Genomic DNA, 18,392 nt, shown 5'->3' on the forward strand with positions numbered 1-18,392 from the left:
GCGCTGTCAGAACAATCCTGTCCCCCCATGCATGGGGGGTATCAGTGCTCACAGCTTCCTGCCCCCAGTCCTCCAGACCAGCTGGGGCTGGGCAGGGATCATCTACAGGCAGGGGTGTCTGGCTGAATGGGGGCTGAGGTCAGGCCAGGGAGCCAGGACACCTGGGTTCTATCTCCAGCCCTGGGAGGGGAGTGGGGTCCAATCGTTAGCGCAAGGGAGGGGGGGCTGAGATTGGCTCCAGGGAAGACTGCAGACAAGTTCCCACATACAGGGGCACCTGGCCACCATCCACCAGCAGGTGGCCCTACAGCCTGCCACACCTACTGCCATCTGCACCTACCTTCCAGCTGCACAGTACTACTGCCCCCTGGTGGAGACACTGCAGGGCTCCCTCCCCTAGGGGTTACATCCGGGGTGGGCAAACGTTTTAGCCTGAGAGCCACATCTGCCTATGGAAATTGTATGGCAGGCCCTGAATGCTCATGAAATTGGGGTGCAGAGGGAGTGTGGGCTCCTGGGTGGGGCCAGAAAAGAGTTCAGGGTGCAGGAAGGGGCTATGGGCTAGGGGTTGAGATGCAGGATGGGGAGTGTGAGGGCTCTGGGCTGGGGGGGTGCGGCTTCCAAGGTGGGACCAGAAATGAGGGGTTTGTCATATGGGAGGGGGCTCCAGGCTGAGGCAGGAGATTGTGGGGTGGGCACGGGTAGGGGCTGGGGTTGGAGCAGAGGGGTTAGGAGTATGGGAGGGGGCACCAGCCAGGGGGCTTTGTGCACTGCCCCATCCACAGGCACCACCCCTACAGCTCCCATTGGCTGGGGTTCCCAGCCAATGGGAGCTGCAGAACCAGTGCTTGGGGCAGGGGCAGCAGCATGTGGAATCCCCTGGCTGCCCCTACGCGTAGGAGCCGGAGCAGGGACATGCCACTGGCTCCCGGGAGCCCTGTGGAGTGGGACAAGTCCCTGACCCTGGTCCCCAGCGGGAGCTCAAGAGCCGGATTAAAAGGTCTGACAGGCTGGACACAGCCCGTAGTTTGCCCACCCCTGGGTTACACATACCTGGGCTGCCTTACCAGGTCAGAGCTTGAGATCCAGCACACAGCCAGCCCCCCACAGCAGGGGCTGCAGGTCAGGATAGAGGGGCACTGGCAGAGCTTGCAGGGAGGGAGCCCAGGTCAGGCCCAGCAGGGGGCTATTGAGCCAGGATTGAGGGACACTGGCAGAGCTGGGGGGAAGCGGGGGAGCCCAGAGCTGGGCTGCAGGGTGGGATTGATGGGCACTGACCCGAATTCTTCAGCTCTGTGGGGGAACAGCTTGGTGCTCGCAGTAATCACCTCTCCCTCTGCCCCCCTACCCTGGGTTGGAGGGAAGCGAATGAGGCTTTAGACCCATCCCCATCCCTGAGCTCCGACCCTCCAGCAGGAGGCGGTATGGACCTGGGGAGCACCCCCCATACCACGCCCTAGGGAGAAACAGCAAGGGAAACCCCAACCATTGGGCTTGTAAGTACAAAAGAAAAAAAAAAACAAACATTTATTAGAGTGGAGTCCCTGGCCTGGGGGGAGCATTACACACATGCCCACCCCCCATGGGCACCGGTACCCCCGGGCAGCACCCAAGGGGGCACTGGAGAGTCCATGGAGGAATCTGCCCTGGGCCAGGAGCTGTCATACAAGACAGATGGAACGGGGCAAGGAAGCTGGCCACCCAGCACCAAAGCCCCCAGGGCAGACGGGGGCCAAGTCTGCCTGGCGTCTGCTGGGGGCCCCAGGGCGGGGGCCCAGGCTGGCAGGATCCTCCCCCCCGGCTATCTCAGTCCAAGTTTCTTCTTCTCTTTCTGCTTCTTGCGCACCACATCGATGTTGCGATCCTTCCACATGCTCTTGCGCAGCTTGATGGGGCGGCTGCCCACGTATTTACCTGTCGGGGGACACAGGTGGGAGCAGGGGGTCAGTAGATGCTCCCAGAATGGGGGGGGGGACGGGGACGGGAGGGGACACCACACAGATCTGGCTGCACCTTCCTCCGCAGAGGTGCTCTTCAAACACCCTCAGGTCGTTCCCTTCGCCAGGCTGGGTGCTTCTCCCAGGCCAATCACCAGGGCTCTATGTGGGGCTGAGCTGCCCCATAGCTTGCATTGCCCGCCAGGCCCTCCCCCGGTAAGTCACCTTTGGGCAACTTCAGCCCCCCCGCCCCGCCCAAGATACAGGCTGGGGGTGGCAGCAGAGTCAAAGGGCAGCCAAGCCAATTGGAGCAAGACAGGGTAACCTGCCCCACGCATTAGTGGTGCGACAGCCTAATTCCCCCTCTCCCCACCCCGGCACCTGTCCCACCTCCCCTCACCGTTCATCTCGCGCATGGCGCGGACGTAGTCGTTGGGGTCCTTGAAGCTGACAAACCCGTAGCCCTTGGTCTTGCCGGTGCGCTTGTCCCGGATCACCTTGGCCTTGAGGAAGGATGGGTAGCGGCTGAAGGCCCGGGCCAGGATGTCGTCATTCACCTCATTGCCCAGGTCCCCGCAGAAGATCCGGAAGTCATCTGGGATATGGGGTGGAGGAGGGAGGTTGAGAGTGGGGCAGGGCCATAGGACCCCTGCCTGTGATCATGGCAATCCTCTGCCACAGAGCTCAGCATCTGCTGCATGGAATGAGCCTGCCAGGTCAACCCCCAGCAATATCCAGTGGCAGGGAGTCCCAGAGGTCAACCCTCATCATCATCCCCCTGCAGCAGGGAGTCCCACAAAACAACTGCAATAATATCCTGGGGTTCGCTTGCACCCCGCTCCAGTTGGCACTCTCTCCCCTCCCCTCCCCACCCCAGCCACCTGGGATTCCCCCCCCCCCTCCAGCTGATCATGACCCTGCCCCCCACTCACCTGAGTCCCACTCCAGCAGGCTGGAGTCCTCCCAGCAGCTCCCGGCGGCCGTGCGGATGCAGCGCTTCAGCTTTTCCTGCCTGCTTTTCTTCTTGTCCTCGACCACGGGTTCCACCACGGGCTGGGGAGGCCACAGGTCAGCCACATCCCCCAGGGCAGACCCCAGAGCAGCCGTCCCCGCGCTCTCCACTCCTTCCAGGGAGTTCACAGCCCTCTGGCCCAGGGCTGGCTCCAGACCACCCCCTGCCCCGGTGAGATCCTGACTGAGCCATGGGGAACCCCCCCATCCCCCTTGGGATTTCCCCAGCCTGCAGCCCATTGGCAGAGGAGGGACCGTCACACAGTGCAGACCAAGCCCCACCCCCACATGCAGCACTCCCACGGTACAGACCCCCACCCCCTGTAGGAGCAGCCCCCCGCCTTGGCACAGGACCTTCCTTCCCTATTGGTACCCCTGGTGTCTCTGGAGAGACCCCATCCCCACCCCTCCCGTGGTTCCCCCCACTCCAGCCCAGACTCCCTCCCACTTGGTGTCCCCCCACAACCACCCCACGACATTCCCCACCCCAGCCCTCCTGTTCTCCCCCCACTCCCGCACATACCCCTCCCCCGATCCCCTCCACCAGAGAAAGATGTCCCCTTACCTCCATTGGTGCAAATCCAGGTTCAGGGCCCCGGGGCCGCCGCCCCCGTATGGGCCCCAGTTCAGGCCCACGCAGTGCAGGCAGCGCCCTGGCCTCTGGCATCACAGGCTCCACCTCAGGCATGCTGGGGCCAATCACAGCCTCCTCCAGCCCCCCCGGCTCCTTCTCTTCCACCACAACTGGCGGGGGCTGCTCCCGCAGCTCCTCCTGCAGCAACAGGGAGACTGACACCAAGGGCCATGCGACTGCAGAGGGACTGGCCTGGGGAACTCCCCACCTCATTAATCCAGCCCAAGGGGGGGAGGTGTGTTCGCCCATGGGACTCCCTGCCCCATGAATCCCATGGAAGGTCAGCCTGAAGCCCTGAGTTAACTGACTATCCAGCCAGGACAGGTTATTATAAAGGAATTAACCAATAGGACACCTGAGCTAGCCCATGGGACTTCCTGCCACTGGGGCAGTTAATGGGGTTAACACAAAATCACTGGGTCAAACCTGCGGAACTCCCTGCCACTGGGACATGTACTGGGAGTTCTCCATGTTCCACACACTAATCCTCCAAACATCGATGCAGTGGGTGAAATCCGAGGTACTATAAGGATGGAATCCTGGGGGACATTAAAGTCCGTCCCACAGGACCCCTCCACCCCTGCTGCAGGGGTGTGGCTGGCACCTGCCCCACCAATCTCCCCGCATTCCCCGCAACTTGGCCAGCACCAGAGCCCTTCCAGGACACCTCCCAGCCACAGGGACATGGCGGCAAGCAGCTTGGTATGTTTTAAAGGGGCATTAGACATTTAATAACCCCATACAAGACTGGCAAGGATCAGAGCTCTTGACCCTCGTACTTCAGGGCAGGAGCAAAGCCACAGACTGGGGGAAGGAAGGAAGCTCCCCCCATGGGGTGGGATGGCCCAGCGAGATGTGTTTTGGGCAGGGGTGGGTGGCTGTGTTTAATGCCTTCCTCTCAAGCACCAACGGAGTTTGAGTGGCAGAAGGCTCTGCCTCTGCCCCCCCATACCTCCTGCTTTTTCACCGGCGGTGCGGAGTACACTGTGGGAGCTGCCTGGATCACCATGGGGTTTATCTTCGGAGCTGCCACGACGGGGGGGCGGGGAACCGACATCAGAGGAGTGATCGGGCCGATGGGGACCCCGGGTCCCACCTAAACAGCAGCAACAGCAGGGCCATTAAAGGGGCTTATGCAGACAATGGCTCCCGGCCTGTGCCTCTGTCCAGCTGCTGGACAGAGCTTAGAATACAGCCCCACCCCCACAGCTGGCGATACCCCCAGTGCTGAAATGCAGCTGCCTCTGGGGTGGGACATAGCAGTTAGTGAGCAGCCACACACATCAGGGTCAGCCAGCACTGACCGTGAGAGGACAGTGCCCCCTCTATTGAGCCCTCCGCCACGCTCCCTGCAGCACAATGCCCCCTAGTGCCATGCTAAGGCATTGGGACCAGCCCTGACTGCCAGGGGAGAGCGCCCCCAACCCCGCTCCCTGCAGCACAGCACCCCCTAGCGCTGCATTGGGGCCAGCCCTGACTGCAAAAGGAAAGCACTCCCCCACAGCTTCCTGCAGCACCTATCATTCCATTTGCCTCTCCTCCAACTGCTGACCAGCCCCAACCCTGCTTCGCTCCAGATCTGATCCCACGATACAGCCACAGACGCCCTCCACCCTGGCCGGTGAGAGCCAACCGCCACTCCCCCTTGGCTCCTGTCCCTCCCTCACGCCCCATCGCTGAAGGAAACACACTCACCGGTGGGCCAGTTCTCATCGGCCCTATGGGCCCCATGAGCGGGCCAGGGGGCCTCTGCATGGGGGGTCCCATCATCATCTGTGGGCCCTGGGGACCAGGCATGGGGGGCCCCACCATGGCTGGGTGGTGAGGTGGACGCATCGCTAGGGGCCTGGGAGCACCGGCTAAGAGACAGACAGAAACGGGTTTTCCATTTCGATGACAACAGGATTTCCCCCATGGCTTTGATTCTGGGACTAGCCCCTGATTCAAGGACGGAGGGAAATCCAGGAAGCGAAACTTACCCAACAGGAAGTGAAACCAACCATCCCACCCCCGGGCTTTAGGAAGTGCAAAGAAAGGAGCAAGCAAACTGCAAAAGTCACCAGGAAAACAGGCTTCCCCCTTCTGCTTGGGTTTTAGCATTTCCCCTGAGTGGGGGAGAATCCAGGAAGTGAAACTGGTCTCCCCGTCCCTTGGCAAAGAATAGAGCAAACAAACTGCTAACCTCAGGATTTATAGAAAGGCCTAATTTATTTCTGCAAGAATCTCACTTAACAGGAAAACTTGGGAGGGAATTTTTATTGAAATACGATTTCAGACTCAACAGTGTCTCCTGATTGAAAGGGAGAGCACCGGTAGGATCCAGGCACGTCAGACTAGGGTAAAGATGGGGCTGGCTGGGGGAAGCTTACCAGATCTCTGCAGGACGTGAGGCACAAAGGCTGGTCGAAGGATTGGAGGCCTCTGTGGAGGAACAACTGCAGAGGGTGAGACGGACAATTTTACGTTAAGGCGCCAGGCCGGGTCTTGCAAGTGCTGAGTTCAATTCCCAGCACTGCTGCACGCTCCCTGCGTGACTGCGGACAAATTACTTTGACTCTCCATGTCTCACTTTCCTCACCTGAAAAACTAGAATGGTCCTTCCTTTGCCTCGTCTAGTTATACTGAAAGCTTTTTGGGGCAGGATGGTCTCTCATTGTGTCAGGGCAGTGCCTGGCACGATAGGGCCCTGATCTCAGCTGGGGCAGGGTCTGTCTCTCACTGTGTGTCTGGGCAGCACCTGGCACAACTGGGTCCTGATCTCAGGTGGGGCAGGGACGGTCTCTTGCTGTGTGTCTGGGCAGTGCCTGGCACAACTCAGCTGGGGGTGCTACTGTATTACAAACAGACCAAGCGTACTAGCTCTGGGATTGATCATTAGGGGAAAATCCCTTCTAGACTCCAAGCTGTAAGGCAGCAATGTACAGGAATCATGTTACCCTGAGGAAATTGCATCCTGGTTGATTAGACAGCTGCCTTTGGAGAAGGAGCCTTGTTAATATCCATCCACACCCATCCCAATTCTGTACAGTGATCACATGAGTTACGTCAGGCATCTAGGGTGAAGGAAGATGGGAGCTGGAGTCCCCTCCCCCAAACCACGATTGGAGTGCAGGTGTCCACACACATTTCAACAACATGAGGCAAACTGAGTCACAGCCAACTGCTGGCTCAGCTGGATTCATTCCCACCCCGTCTTGTGATGTCAGCACGGGCAACAGAACAAATACGACATCTTTTCTACACCTTTGCAGCTAAAGGATCCCAAAGCCCTTTAGAGGCTGCATACACAGCAGGGGTTCTCAAACTGGGGGTCAGAACCCCTCATGGGGTCACGAGGTTATTAAATGGGGGGTTATGAGCTGTCAATCTCCATCCCAAAACCTGCTTTGCTTCCAGCATTTATAATGGTGTTAAGTATATTAAAAAGTTTTCTAATTTGTAAGGGGGGGCAGGTTGCACTCAGAGACTTGCTAAGTGAAAGGGGTCATCAGTAAAAAACGCCTGAGCCACAGATATACAGTAATCATTCACTCAGTGATGAAATGCAGCTGCCTCTAGGGTGGGGCACAGCAGCTGTATACAGGCAGCTGCATCTCACCACAGAGCGAATGATTACTGTATATGCAGCCTCTAGAGGGCTTTGGGATCCTACATAGTGCAGGGCTAAGATGCAGCTGCCTCTGGGATGGCATACAGCATTTATAAAGCATGTTAGGCTTCTTTAGGGTTAGGAACAAACTTTGCCTGAGAGATTATTCCTTAACTGTCCACTAGGGGGTGCACCTTACACCATCCTCTGAAGCAACTGGTGTAGGCACCTGTCAAGAGACCAGGCAGACGGGATACCTCACTAGAAGGACCTGCTGGTTTGATCCAGACAGCAGGGAGGAGGCCACGTTAGACGAGGCCACGGTTCTGATCCAGGGTAGCAGGATACCGGGTTAGATGGGCCTATTGCTATATATATGATATGATAAAGCTACTCCCCAGAAGACGACCGTTCAGTAGCCCCATGTATGAAATGAAGTTACTGGGTCTCCTGTCACTTCCTAGCTATATCGATGCCTGCAAACAAACCCAGCACCCAGCTGGGACAAATAGCTCATCGGCAGCTGTGGAAGAGGAGCCATGGGCTGGCCGAGCCCCCCCTCCAGGCGGTGAGGTATGTGGAGGGACTCCTGTCCTGTCGCCGTACCTGCCCTGCGGATGAAGAGGGGGCTTCGGTTCTCGGGGCTGTCGATCCGGCACCTCTCGCCAGCGCTGAAGTTCACTCAAAGAGAAAGAAAGGACACATTGCTTTGGAATCTCAAACGTGCCATGTGCAGTCAGACACTAGGCCACCGAGACACGCTACGTACCTGGTCCCACGAACGGTACCGGGGGGGCCACGATGGGGGCTACGACGGTGGCTGCGGCAGCCGCTCGGGCTTCTAAGCTCTGCTGGACCTGGAGCAGAACAGAAACATGAATCAAGAGCGGCGGCTGTTAATGCAGACCTCTATAATACCCCTGGGGGAGAGGCACATGGGCTAGTGCAGAAGGAATACCACCCCTCCTCATGCCCCCTGCCCTGAAACATCTGTCCAGAGGCAGGTAACACAGCCCCCACCACCCCAGGAAACATCTGTGCAGCTGCAGAAAGGACCAGCTAGTTAAAGGGCACAGCAGGACCAGGAAAGAGGCTGAGCAGTGGGATTTGACAGGGCAGCTGAGGGAGTGAGACCCGCAAGCCTGGCATAGGAGTGGAGGGCTAATTTAGCTTTAGCTCGCCACACCACTGGCCTCCAACAACACCAGACCATCAGCACAGAGAGGCAAGGGGAGGTGGACGACACTGCACAGAAATGAGAGCAAACAGAGAGCCAGAGACCCACTCCGGGAACAGCCCATTAGGGGACTGGGTCCCAGCTACATTCCGTCTGTGTGCCAACCTGGAATTTAGACCCCAGACAGTCAGGAGATGGACATGGTAACTGGCTACTGCTTTTCATGCAGAGCAGTTTTCACAGATTCCAAGGCCAGAAGGGAGCATCAGATCGTCAAGTCTGACCTCCTGTATAACACAGGCCAGAAAATTTCAGCCAGCTCCCACTGTACTGAGTCCAGTCACTTGTGTTTGACTAAAGCTTCCTCCAGTAAGGCATCTGGTCTGGATTTGGAGACATCAAGAGACGTACAATCCGCCACTGCCCCGGTGAGTTTGTTCCAATGGTTTGTTTGGATTAAGCTAAACAGGAACAAGACACCCTTAATCTGAATTAACTTCTCCTTTTAGACAAGCCTAGAATAAGGTAGGGCAGTGGTTTTCAACCTTTTTTCACTTGTGACCCCCTAAAAATGTTGGCGGCACAGACCCCTTTGGAAATTTTAGACAGTCTGTAGACCCCCAGGGGTCTACAGACCACAGGTTGAAAACCACTGAGGTAGGGTGTGAATTTAAAGTGCAATAGCTATTCCTGATTAACTCTCTAATGTGGATGACCTTATTCTGATAGGAGTGTTCCCACATGAAGATAGTTAGGATCAACTATTCCTAAACAGTTCCAGGAATAAACAAGACATAATTGTAAAATCTCCAGGGGAAGGAATGTCTTTTTCTTTGTGTGTTCGTACAGCACCAAGCGGGGAGCCCTGGTCTATGAGGACACTTGGCAGAATTTTTTTAAATAATTTCAAAGCCTAATATTGGTGTTTTTAAGCATTTTTTTCACCAATTTCTATCCATTTAAATTTTCACAGTTGCGGGAAGTTATTGGGGGAAGTCAGACAATAATTTAATGACAGCAGATGTTGAGGTTCTAACAGTTTATAATTGTTAAAAAACAAATTGTCAACATCACACGTCATATACAAAGTAAATATCCTTAAATCAAACTTGTGAGTTTTCAAGCAGCATATTGCTTACTTTGCATGTAAATTTTGATTATCACGGATGGAAATATTTTTACAGCATTTGCAAGTGCACAGTGAAATCAATGTTTAACAACAAAAATCAAATCCTTCCCAGCCTAAGATGACTAGGGCCCCAGGAGCTACCCAACACAAATAAGGGACTGAGACAGTGGAGAGAGGTGTTTTGCATTTAATGATACTTCCACACAATCTACTCCACCACTCAAAAAGCATCCTACCAACGTGCAGCTCCCTAAAAGCCAATGAGGGAGAGCAGCTGGAGACCCCTGAGGACTATTAGGGACCTCACTATGTTGATCTATTAACCTGGGGGCAAAGGTACCTTGGTTGTGAATATTTCATCTAGTAACCAAGGGCGATGGACTACTCACTCCTTAGTGATGGGTGCCAACACTGTCCCCTAATCAGACAGACAGATGGACACACAGCAGAGAGTTGATGGAGAAGGGGTGGCAGGGGGGAGGGGGGCAGGTGAGTGCAGTCACAGAGAGCCCAAGTCAGGGCTGTGGCCAGCACATGCCCAGAGCATTTCTGTTTTTAACAAAAAGAAAAGGAGTACTTGTGGCACCTTAGAGACTAACCAATTTATTTGAGCATAAGCTTTTGTGAGCTACAGCTCACTTCATCAGATGCAGTCCGATGAAGTGAGCTGTAGCTCACAAAAGCTTATGCTCAAATAAACTGGTTAGTCTCTAAGGTGCCACAAGTACTCCTTTTCTTTTTGCGGATACAGACTAACACGGCTGCTACTCTGAAATCTGTTTTTAATCACTCAGCTGCCACCAAACTACATTCCCTCACCGCATTTCTGGGCTAATGAACTGCAGCGGTACCCAGCATCGCTCCCACGCTGCTCATCCCCATGGTGAGGGATAAGCCAGTACCTCACCTGCTGGTAGGTGTTGGTGGCGATGATGGGCCGGATCACTGGGACTGGGGGCACCGTGGGCACAGCTGGCACTGTCAGAGCTACCGGGACGGCCTCCACCACCGGGGCCCCAGAGGGCAGGGAGACAGGGGCCCCCAGCACCTCCTGCTCAAACCTGTACAGGGCGAGGGATGACAAATGGAAACACATTGAGGCCTCCCTGCTACCATCCAGAGTTTTCCATGCCCTTGCCCTGAGCCCCTCCAGGTCCCAGTTGCTCAGGTCCCCCTTCTGCCACAAGGCCCACCCCTTCTTCAATGCAGGGTCTTTCACCGCTTTGCCCTGATATCTGCCCATCCCCAGCCCTCCTCCCCGCAGCTCCCCATTCCCTCCCGCCAAGAGCTCTCCGTTACCCTCACCGGACACCCCAAGGATTCCAGGTGCTCCCGCCTCCCTGTGCCCTCTCAGGGGTTCCCATCCCTTTGTCCTTCAATCTCCCTGCAGGACTCACCCCCTTCCCCCCCACAAGTGTCTACTGATCTCCAGCCCCTTTCTACTCCAGCTCTCCCACTCCTCTGTCCTGGGCTCTGCTCATCACACGCCCACCACCGCGAGCCCTAATTCTTCAGCCAAACCCTCCTGCTCCCCCCCTCCACCATCCTCTCCAGACACCCCCCCAGCTTCCTTTCAACCCCTATATCCTCATCCCACCCCTTCCCGGAGTCTCCCAGCCTTTTGTCCCAGCCCAGCTCCCCACAACCCATCCCTCAAGTCTCCCCACCCACAGGCCTCGCCCCCTTTTACCCTGGTCTCCCCGCAAATCCTCCGCTGCCCACTCCATCTCCCCCCCCCAAAACGTCCTCCCGCCCCTCCCCACGGTCACCCCCTCTTCTCCCGCCCACCCCAGGGCCCCGATCTCCCCCACAGACCCGCTCCCCCCCCGCTCCGGGCCCCCCCAGCCACTGCCCTCGCGCTCACAGCGCCATCTCCGCCTCCATCTCTTTCAGTCGCTCCTCCCCACTCTTGGGCCCCCCCGCAGCCGCGGCGCCCCCCGCGGGGCCGGGTCCCGGTCCCGGGGCTGGGGCCCCCCCAGCGGGGGGCGGGGCGGGCGGAGCCGCCATGGCGGGGTCCGGGCTCAGCCTCCGCCGCACCGCGCTGCGGCCCGACACACCCGCTTCCGGCGGGACGCCAATGACGTAGAGCACCTTCCGGCGCTGGCCGGTGAAGGCGCCACTGATTAGCCGCACGCCACTTCCGGCGCGCGTTTGTGACGTTTCACGGGGGCGCGCGGGAAGGGTGGGGCGGCCGGAGCTTTCCGAGGCAGGAAGGGGGCGTGGCTTGGAGGGCCCCCCATGGGGCGGGGCCAGGAGGACGGGGTTCCCATTGGCCTTTGCGGGGAGCACGTGATTCCTGTTCATTTCCCTGTCTCCTACCCAGGGGCGGCGGCCGGGGGCTTCACCCCCTATGTCAGAGCCCAAGCAGGGCCTAGCCCCGCCCCTTCCACGCTGCTGCCCCGCCCCTTCTTGGCCCCGCCCCCGCAGCGTGCTCCGCCCCTCCCTGCCCCACTGGCCCCGCCCCTCGGCTGGTTCGTCCACAGTACCCCAAAATCGACCCGCGAGGCCGACTTCAGCGCCAATCCCCTGCCGGGGCGGCGGAAAGAAATCGGTTTTAAGAGCCCTTTCCGTGGAAGAAAAGGGCTTCGTGGTGTGGACGGGTGCGGGGTTAAATCGATTTAACGCGGCTAAATTCGACCTCAGCTCCCAGCGTAGACCAGGGCGAAGCCGCGTCGCCTCCAGCGGGTGGGTGGGGCTCACCCTGACTCCTCCCCGGTGGGGCGGGGTGCAGGGCGGAGCCTGGGGGCTGGCGGCTCTGGGGGCTGGACTGCTCTGGTCCCAGTGCCCCGGGCTGGGTGACTCCCCAGGGCGGGCGCGTGGCAGTGGGGTGCTGAGCTCCCTCCCGGCGCTGCAGAGCGGCTGGGATCGCGCCTATGACCCGCTCCCAGGGGGCTCCTGCCGTTGGCCCTCAGTGCCCAGCATGTGTCCCCCCGGCCCTGCACAGCTGGCTCCAGCTTTTCTTTCTTGGTCTGAATAGAATTAGGGCCCTACCAAATTCAGGGCCCATTTGGGTCAATTTCACGGTCATAGGATTTTAAAAATGGTCAGTTTCATGATTTCTGCAATTTAAATCTGAAATTTCACAGTGCTGTAATTGTAGGGGGTCCTGACCCAAAAAGGAGCTGTGGCAGGGTCACAAGGTTATTGCAGGGGGGGGGCTGTGGTACTTCTGCCCTGCTGCTGGCGGGGCGCTGCCTTCAGAGCTGGGCGCCTGGCCAACAGCTGCTGCTCTCCAGCCACCCAGCTCTGAAGGCAGCATAGACGTAAGGATGATGATACCGCAATCCCCCAGCAACTCCCTTTTGGGTCAGGATTCCCAATTTGAGAAACGCCGGTCTCCTCCCTGAAATCTGTATAGTATAGGGTAAAAGCACACAAAAGATGAGATTTCACAGGAGGAGACCAGATTTCACGTCCGTGACGCATTTTTCATGGATGTGAATTTGGTAGGGCCCCAAATATAACGCAGATCCAAAATTTCCAAAATATACAGTTTTGAAAATCTGAAATTACTCTGTTTTTGTTGCTGGGAAACACTGGCCCTCCCACTTGAAGGACAAAGGGGCTGATGAAAACGAAAGAGGGGCTGATGAAAGTGCCGATATAACAACCAACAAACAATTGTGTGTGGTTCTGAGGTACTATAGTATGACACAGAAGTGAATTTTATCAATATTTGGTGACACGATTGCTTTGCTGGATGGATATGAATGAATCACATTTGCTTACATTTCTTAAAACTACATTGGAACTGTTTTTAACATTGTCATTTGCGGTTTTTTGTTTGAAACATCTGCCACCGCTCGACTGGGTTACAGGTACCAGTATTGAGGTCCTGATTTTGGATTTGATTGTCATCTCATATCTTTGTTGCTAATGTGGATGAACTCCTGCTGTGGCTCGAAGCTTTTTTTTTTTTTAATCAAATCTGTACTAGGTGTCTAAGGGAATCTTTCATTTGTTATTTGATGTACAGACCAATGTGTTAATAAGAAAACTTTGTTTCAGTAAATAGATTGGGCTAATTTGGGGCCATTTTTAAATGACCTTGGGCTATTAATGCAGTAGAAATGCAGTGTCAAACCAACCTAATAGCTATCTTTGACAGGATAACAAGCCTTGTGGATAGGGGCATATATTGTGGTATATATTGACTTTAGTAAGGTTTTTAATATGGTTTTGCATAATATGGTCTTGCAGTTAAGGGGGGGAGGGAAGGCAGGGTGCGGGGCTGCTGGGTGGAGATTGTCCAATAAGATCTTACACGACAGATTCACATTCCCAACCATAGGACTGACACATTCTTTGGAGAGGCCAACAGGTGCCTATGGGGCTGGGGAAGATGGCTGGCATTGGCCACTGTCAGAAGACAGGATACTGGGATAGATGGACCTTTGGTCTGACTCAGTATGGCCATTCTTATGAGGTCAGGACACCTGGGTTCTGTCCCTGGCTCTGGGAGGGGAGTGGGCTCTAGTGGTTAGAGATGGGTAGCTGAAAGCCAGGACTCCTGGGTTCTCTTCCTGCCTTTGCCACTGACTGTTGGGGTGACTTTGAGTCTGTCAGTTCACTGCCTTTGTGCCTCCATTTTTCCATCTGTAAAATAAATTGTGATGCTTGTTTATAGCTGAGGCTGGGATCTGGTTGCTGGTTAAAGTGTGTGTGGGGATCTTCTGTGGCCTGGATCTCTAGGTGGGGGAGGGGGCTGGGGCTCGGGCTGCAGCTGAGATCTCTGGGGTCACAGGGCAGCAGGGAGTGGGGGGCATGGCTGTGCCCAGGATCTCTGGAGTTTCTGGGCACCGGGGGAGTGGGGCTTCAGCTGGGATTGCTGGGGTCACTGAGTAGTGTGCGGGAGGGAGCTGGAGCTGGGGTCTCTGCCCCAACCCTGTTTCCCTTTCAGGGCCCATCAAAGCAGCATCGCCCCTCACTGCTCTGTTTGGGGGGGACGTCACTCTGAGCTGCCTCTTCCCATCCCAGCCCGGGCTGAACCTCAGCGTCTGACCCTCACCTGGCAGAAGGAGGGGGCGGTGGCAGGGGTCCTGATGGTTCATAGTCACTATTACGGGAGGGAGCAGCTGGCGAGACAGGACGAGGCTTATAGGAACCGGACCCGCCTGGATCCGGAGGGGCTGGCCCGGGGGAACGTGTCCTGACGCTGAGGGGCGTCTATCGCTGCCACGTCACCACGGAGCTGGGCACGACGTCTGAACACTGGGAGCTGAGAGTGGGAGGTGAGTGCCGGGGATGCTGCGTCTTGGGAGGGGCCTGGCAGTGTGGCTCTGTGTCCCCCTCTCGTGGCTGTAGCGTGAGTGGCACTTTGAACCGACCAGCAACATTCTGTTACTGTGACTCCTTCTTTAGCTCAGCCAGCTGCAGCTCAGGAGGAGAAACCTACAGGCCATGGGTTCAAGCCCCAGAGATAACCTGATGTGATTGTCGTCAAAATATTTTCCCCACTGGCGAGGGAGGGCTCATCCCAAACCTGTTATCTCCTGCAGCTGGGACTGCGTCTACTGCATGTGCTGGGAGGGTGAATCCTGGAGCTGGGGCCCTCAGAGTCCGCCTGGAATCTCTCTGCGCTGAAGCTGCCTTGCATGTCCCAGCTGCTAAGTCCAGGTGCTTTCAGTGAGTCCTGGGCCAGAGCAGACTCAATCCGGATTCACAACCCAGGGCAGGATCCAGCCTTTGGGGCCCAATTCTGAGTCCCTTCCCTAAATCCATCCCCATGGTTCTTTTCCCTCAGCCCTGTGCAGTAAGCCGCAGCTGACCTTCAGCCTCTCGAGCACCGGGGTCACGCTGACCGTCCGCACATGGGGCGGGTACCCCGCGGCCACAGTGCGGTGGCTGGACGAGGCGGGCAGGGACGTCCTGACAGAGGGCGCCACGGAGCAGCAGGTGGATGAACAGGGGCTCTGCCACGTCACCAGCTGGGTCAGGGTGCCGTCTGTGATGCACCGCACCAGGCTGACCTTCGTGTTAACCCCCCGAGTTCTGGGGGAGCCGATCACCCGGCCCCTGAGCCTGGAGCTGAGCCCAGGTGAGTCAGAGGGTGGGAGGATCTGGATCTCAGCTCTCGGAGGGAGCTCAGGCCTGGGAACACAGAGTGGGGGTGGAAGCTCCTGGGTATAGGGGACCCCATTTATTCCCCCCACCCAGGTTGGCCCTCTGCAGTCTATTCCCCACAGCTCTTAAATCTGCCCTGCCAATGCGATTGGGCACCCGCCCCTTTCTCTGAGCATTCGTCCCAGCTGTCGTCAGCGCAGGACCCCTGCTGCCCCATTCCCTCTCTCTGTTGCAGGACTCCTGGGTCCGCCGGGCTCCTGTCTTGAGGGCCGCTTGGCTGTCGTCTTCACCGCCTGTCTCTGTTTCGTCCTGCTGGCCGTCATGTTTCTCTGCCATCCCAGCCGGGGCCCGGCCAGTTCCTGCTCCTGAAAGAACGCTGAGGAGGAGGGTGAGAATGAGGTCTCTTGACCGGTCCCAGCTGGCCCCAGCTCAGAACAAGCTGGTCACAAGCAGCCGGCAGGGACTAAGTCCTAGGGGATCAGCTGGGGCAGAGCTGGAGCCACCATGAGCAAGATCTAGTACCACCTCCTGGCGACTGAGCCCCTGGTGGACCTAGGACAACCCCGCTGCCCCGGATCTACCAACCAGCCATGCCCCTATCCCTGGTGCCCTTGACCTTGACCAAGAGCTGGGGAGACTCACCTCATCCTCTAGCAGCGTCACCAAGGGGTCTCCGACCTTCCCCCCACCTCCATCATGAGAATCTGGCTCCTTCCGTGGCCTGTTACGTTCCCAGCAAGTGCACACAGAGATGTTAGATCAAAACAGGAAATCCTCCTGCTGGGAGGCTGCCACGCCCCATGACTTTATTGCTTACACTCCAGGACCCAACACACAAAAACCCAGCCCAGCGAGAGACAAAGCAGGCTGCTCCCAAGGGAGTGAGGTACAACTCCCCCACCTTGCTTTAAGCTGACTCAAACGGAGTCCAGCAGGACCGGAAACCCCTCCTTCCCTGACTGCATTTGCCCCCCTCCCCATGTGCCTGTGCCACCCGGGACCTGGAACCAGGCCTGTTGGCTCCTGGGCTGCGACTGTATCCATACTCCTACCTCTGGTGAAGAAGGGAACAGCAGCCTGGGAGCCCTGTCTCTTCAAGCACCACTGCATGTCCTGCCCGCGGATGTCCTGGTTGGTGGAGCCTACTGCCGTCCCTGATGGGCCTTAAATAGGGTGCCTGGGCCAAGTTGGAGGCTGGCTGTGCCCCTAGGGCCTAGGGGATCAGCTGGCTTGCTGCTGCAAACAGACCCTGCTGCCCTATCCTGAGACCCAGCCTTGCTCCAGGTTCCTCCTGGTCCCCTGCGCCTTTCCTGAGGGCTCACCCTGCCTCTGCTCCACTGGTCCCCTTTGGCTGACTCACCTGGCTCTGACCCGGCCCATCAGCGTCAGCTCTGTGCTGACCCTATGGCGTGACGCTGGTACGGATGGCTGCTCCTGGCCTTGGCCCTCCACACTGAACTCAAACCCTCTCCAGCCCAGGCACTCAGCTGATTCTTTCTGAGCTTTATTCATGTCCAGACCTGACTCTGGCACAACAGACAAATCACCAAACTCCTTCTGAGTTTCACATACATCCAGAATCACCTCTGGCTAATCAGGATTTTTACACAAGGTAAACTGCTAGACTTCATAGTCAAAAGATTAGAAGCATTCTCTTCCTTGTTACAAGTTTCCACACTGTCAGTGGGTAACATAGTCAAATCACCGTCATGCTTTCCTTGTGTCCTGGCTGTGATATTGTTGGATCATATTAAAGAAGTTCTGTATTAAAATCACAAATGAATTTGATTCCTCATAGTTTAAATTTTAGGGTATTACTAATTAAGAGGTCTCTTGGTTTTTGGTGCTGTTTCTCTCCCTCTATGTGTGAAACTTGCAAGCTGCTAATTATGTTAGTACATTCTAAGACAGAGTCTGTTCTCAAAGCAATTCTTTGTAACAACAACTACTCACACAGAGAGACTCAAAGCAATACTCTGTAACAACAGAAACAGCACCCAGAGACTCCCCGCCCTTTTGTTGTATTCATCTCGCTTTGTTAACAATTGTGATTAAAATAGAGATAGAGGATGTATGTGGATGGATGCTTGGTGTGGATAATAACTGAATGACCAGGGAGGTGCCAGCCTAAGAATCCAGTGTCCATCGGCTGAAGAAGGCGTCAAGTGGAAATAACCAGAGGACCCCCAGAGGGCAGACTGGAATCCACCCAACAGCCTCAAGAATGGGAGAACCAAAGAACAAAATAACATCTGGCAGCATGGAGCCGTCAGGAATGTGCCATCTGCTGATTGATTCAGCAACAGCATGATGAAGCAATTCCCATAGACTGGCCTAGGAAGAAATTCCTATAAAAATGGCCTCTAGAACGTGAGAACTTTGGGGTCTGATTCTGCAAACCAACTTCCAGGAGCATCAGATGAGCATCTGACAAGGCCCTGCTCCCTCCTCATGTCCAGGCCACCTGGCCAGTGGCTTGGCATGAGCAGCTCTAAGGCTGGTAACTATGATAGCTCACGAAAGCTCATGCTCAAATAAATTGGTTAGTCTCTAAGGTGCCACAAGTACTCCTTTTCTTTTTATGATAACAACCTTGCAGAACCTGTGTGTGTGTGTGTATGAATGAATGTGTGAATAAATATGAGATTGGATGGAATGTTATAGCTGTAACTAACTGCTTACTACGATTCTTTCTGTATTCACAATAAATGTGGTATTTTGCCTTGTCCCTTTAATAAGATCCTGCTGGTTTTTATTTTATTGGTATAACAATATCACCCTGATCAGACAAGGTTGTCATATCTTTACCCAGCAACACACTAGCAGCAGACAAAACAGAAGCACCAGAATCG

At 56.2% G+C, this 18,392-nt stretch overlaps 2 protein-coding genes across 2 annotated transcripts; one reads left to right on the forward strand and one right to left on the reverse strand.

The window, feature by feature from the left end:
* Positions 1–1,501: 1,501 nt before the first annotated feature.
* On the reverse strand, positions 1,502–11,559 carry RBM42 (RNA binding motif protein 42). Its single transcript, XM_084613358.1, has 11 exons — positions 11,342–11,559; positions 10,385–10,538; positions 7,941–8,028; positions 7,778–7,852; positions 5,952–6,017; positions 5,278–5,441; positions 4,535–4,678; positions 3,514–3,720; positions 2,870–2,990; positions 2,338–2,532; positions 1,502–1,914 (listed from the first exon to the last, which is right to left on the reverse strand). Exons 1-11 carry the CDS (start codon positions 11,482–11,484, stop codon positions 1,802–1,804), a joined length of 1,470 nt encoding a protein of 489 aa, XP_084469484.1. The 5' UTR covers positions 11,485–11,559; the 3' UTR covers positions 1,502–1,801.
* A 1,377-nt stretch (positions 11,560–12,936) lies between these two features.
* On the forward strand, positions 12,937–18,213 carry LOC311512251 (uncharacterized protein). Its single transcript, XM_084613379.1, has 4 exons — positions 12,937–13,115; positions 14,378–15,093; positions 15,221–15,514; positions 15,776–18,213. The coding sequence occupies exons 2-4, from the start codon at positions 15,072–15,074 to the stop codon at positions 15,907–15,909; spliced, it is 450 nt and encodes a 149-aa protein (XP_084469505.1). The 5' UTR covers positions 12,937–13,115; positions 14,378–15,071; the 3' UTR covers positions 15,910–18,213.
* The last annotated feature ends 179 nt before the right edge of the window (positions 18,214–18,392 follow it).

The sequence above is a fragment of the Lepidochelys olivacea genome (assembly GCF_965140295.1).
Source record: "Lepidochelys olivacea isolate rLepOli2 genome assembly, chromosome: 24".
Taxonomy (NCBI): Eukaryota; Metazoa; Chordata; order Testudines; family Cheloniidae; genus Lepidochelys; species Lepidochelys olivacea.

Excerpts from the sequence above, each read along its gene's own strand:
- RBM42 (XM_084613358.1), bottom strand. The coding sequence starts at position 11,484 with ATGGCGGCTCCGCCCGCCCCGCCCCCCGCTGGGGGGGCCCCAGCCCCG. Across the intron at positions 10,539-11,341 it reads ATGGAGGCGGAGATGGCGCT|GTTTGAGCAGGAGGTGCTGG; the intron begins GTGAGCGCGAGG and ends CGCCCTGTACAG. Across the intron at positions 1,915-2,337 it reads CGCCATGCGCGAGATGAACG|GTAAATACGTGGGCAGCCGC; the intron begins GTGAGGGGAGGT and ends GTCCCCCGACAG.
- LOC311512251 (XM_084613379.1), top strand. The coding sequence starts at position 15,072 with ATGTCCCAGCTGCTAAGTCCAG. Across the intron at positions 15,094-15,220 it reads GTCCCAGCTGCTAAGTCCAG|CCCTGTGCAGTAAGCCGCAG; the intron begins GTGCTTTCAGTG and ends CTTTTCCCTCAG. Across the intron at positions 15,515-15,775 it reads GAGCCTGGAGCTGAGCCCAG|GACTCCTGGGTCCGCCGGGC; the intron begins GTGAGTCAGAGG and ends TCTCTGTTGCAG.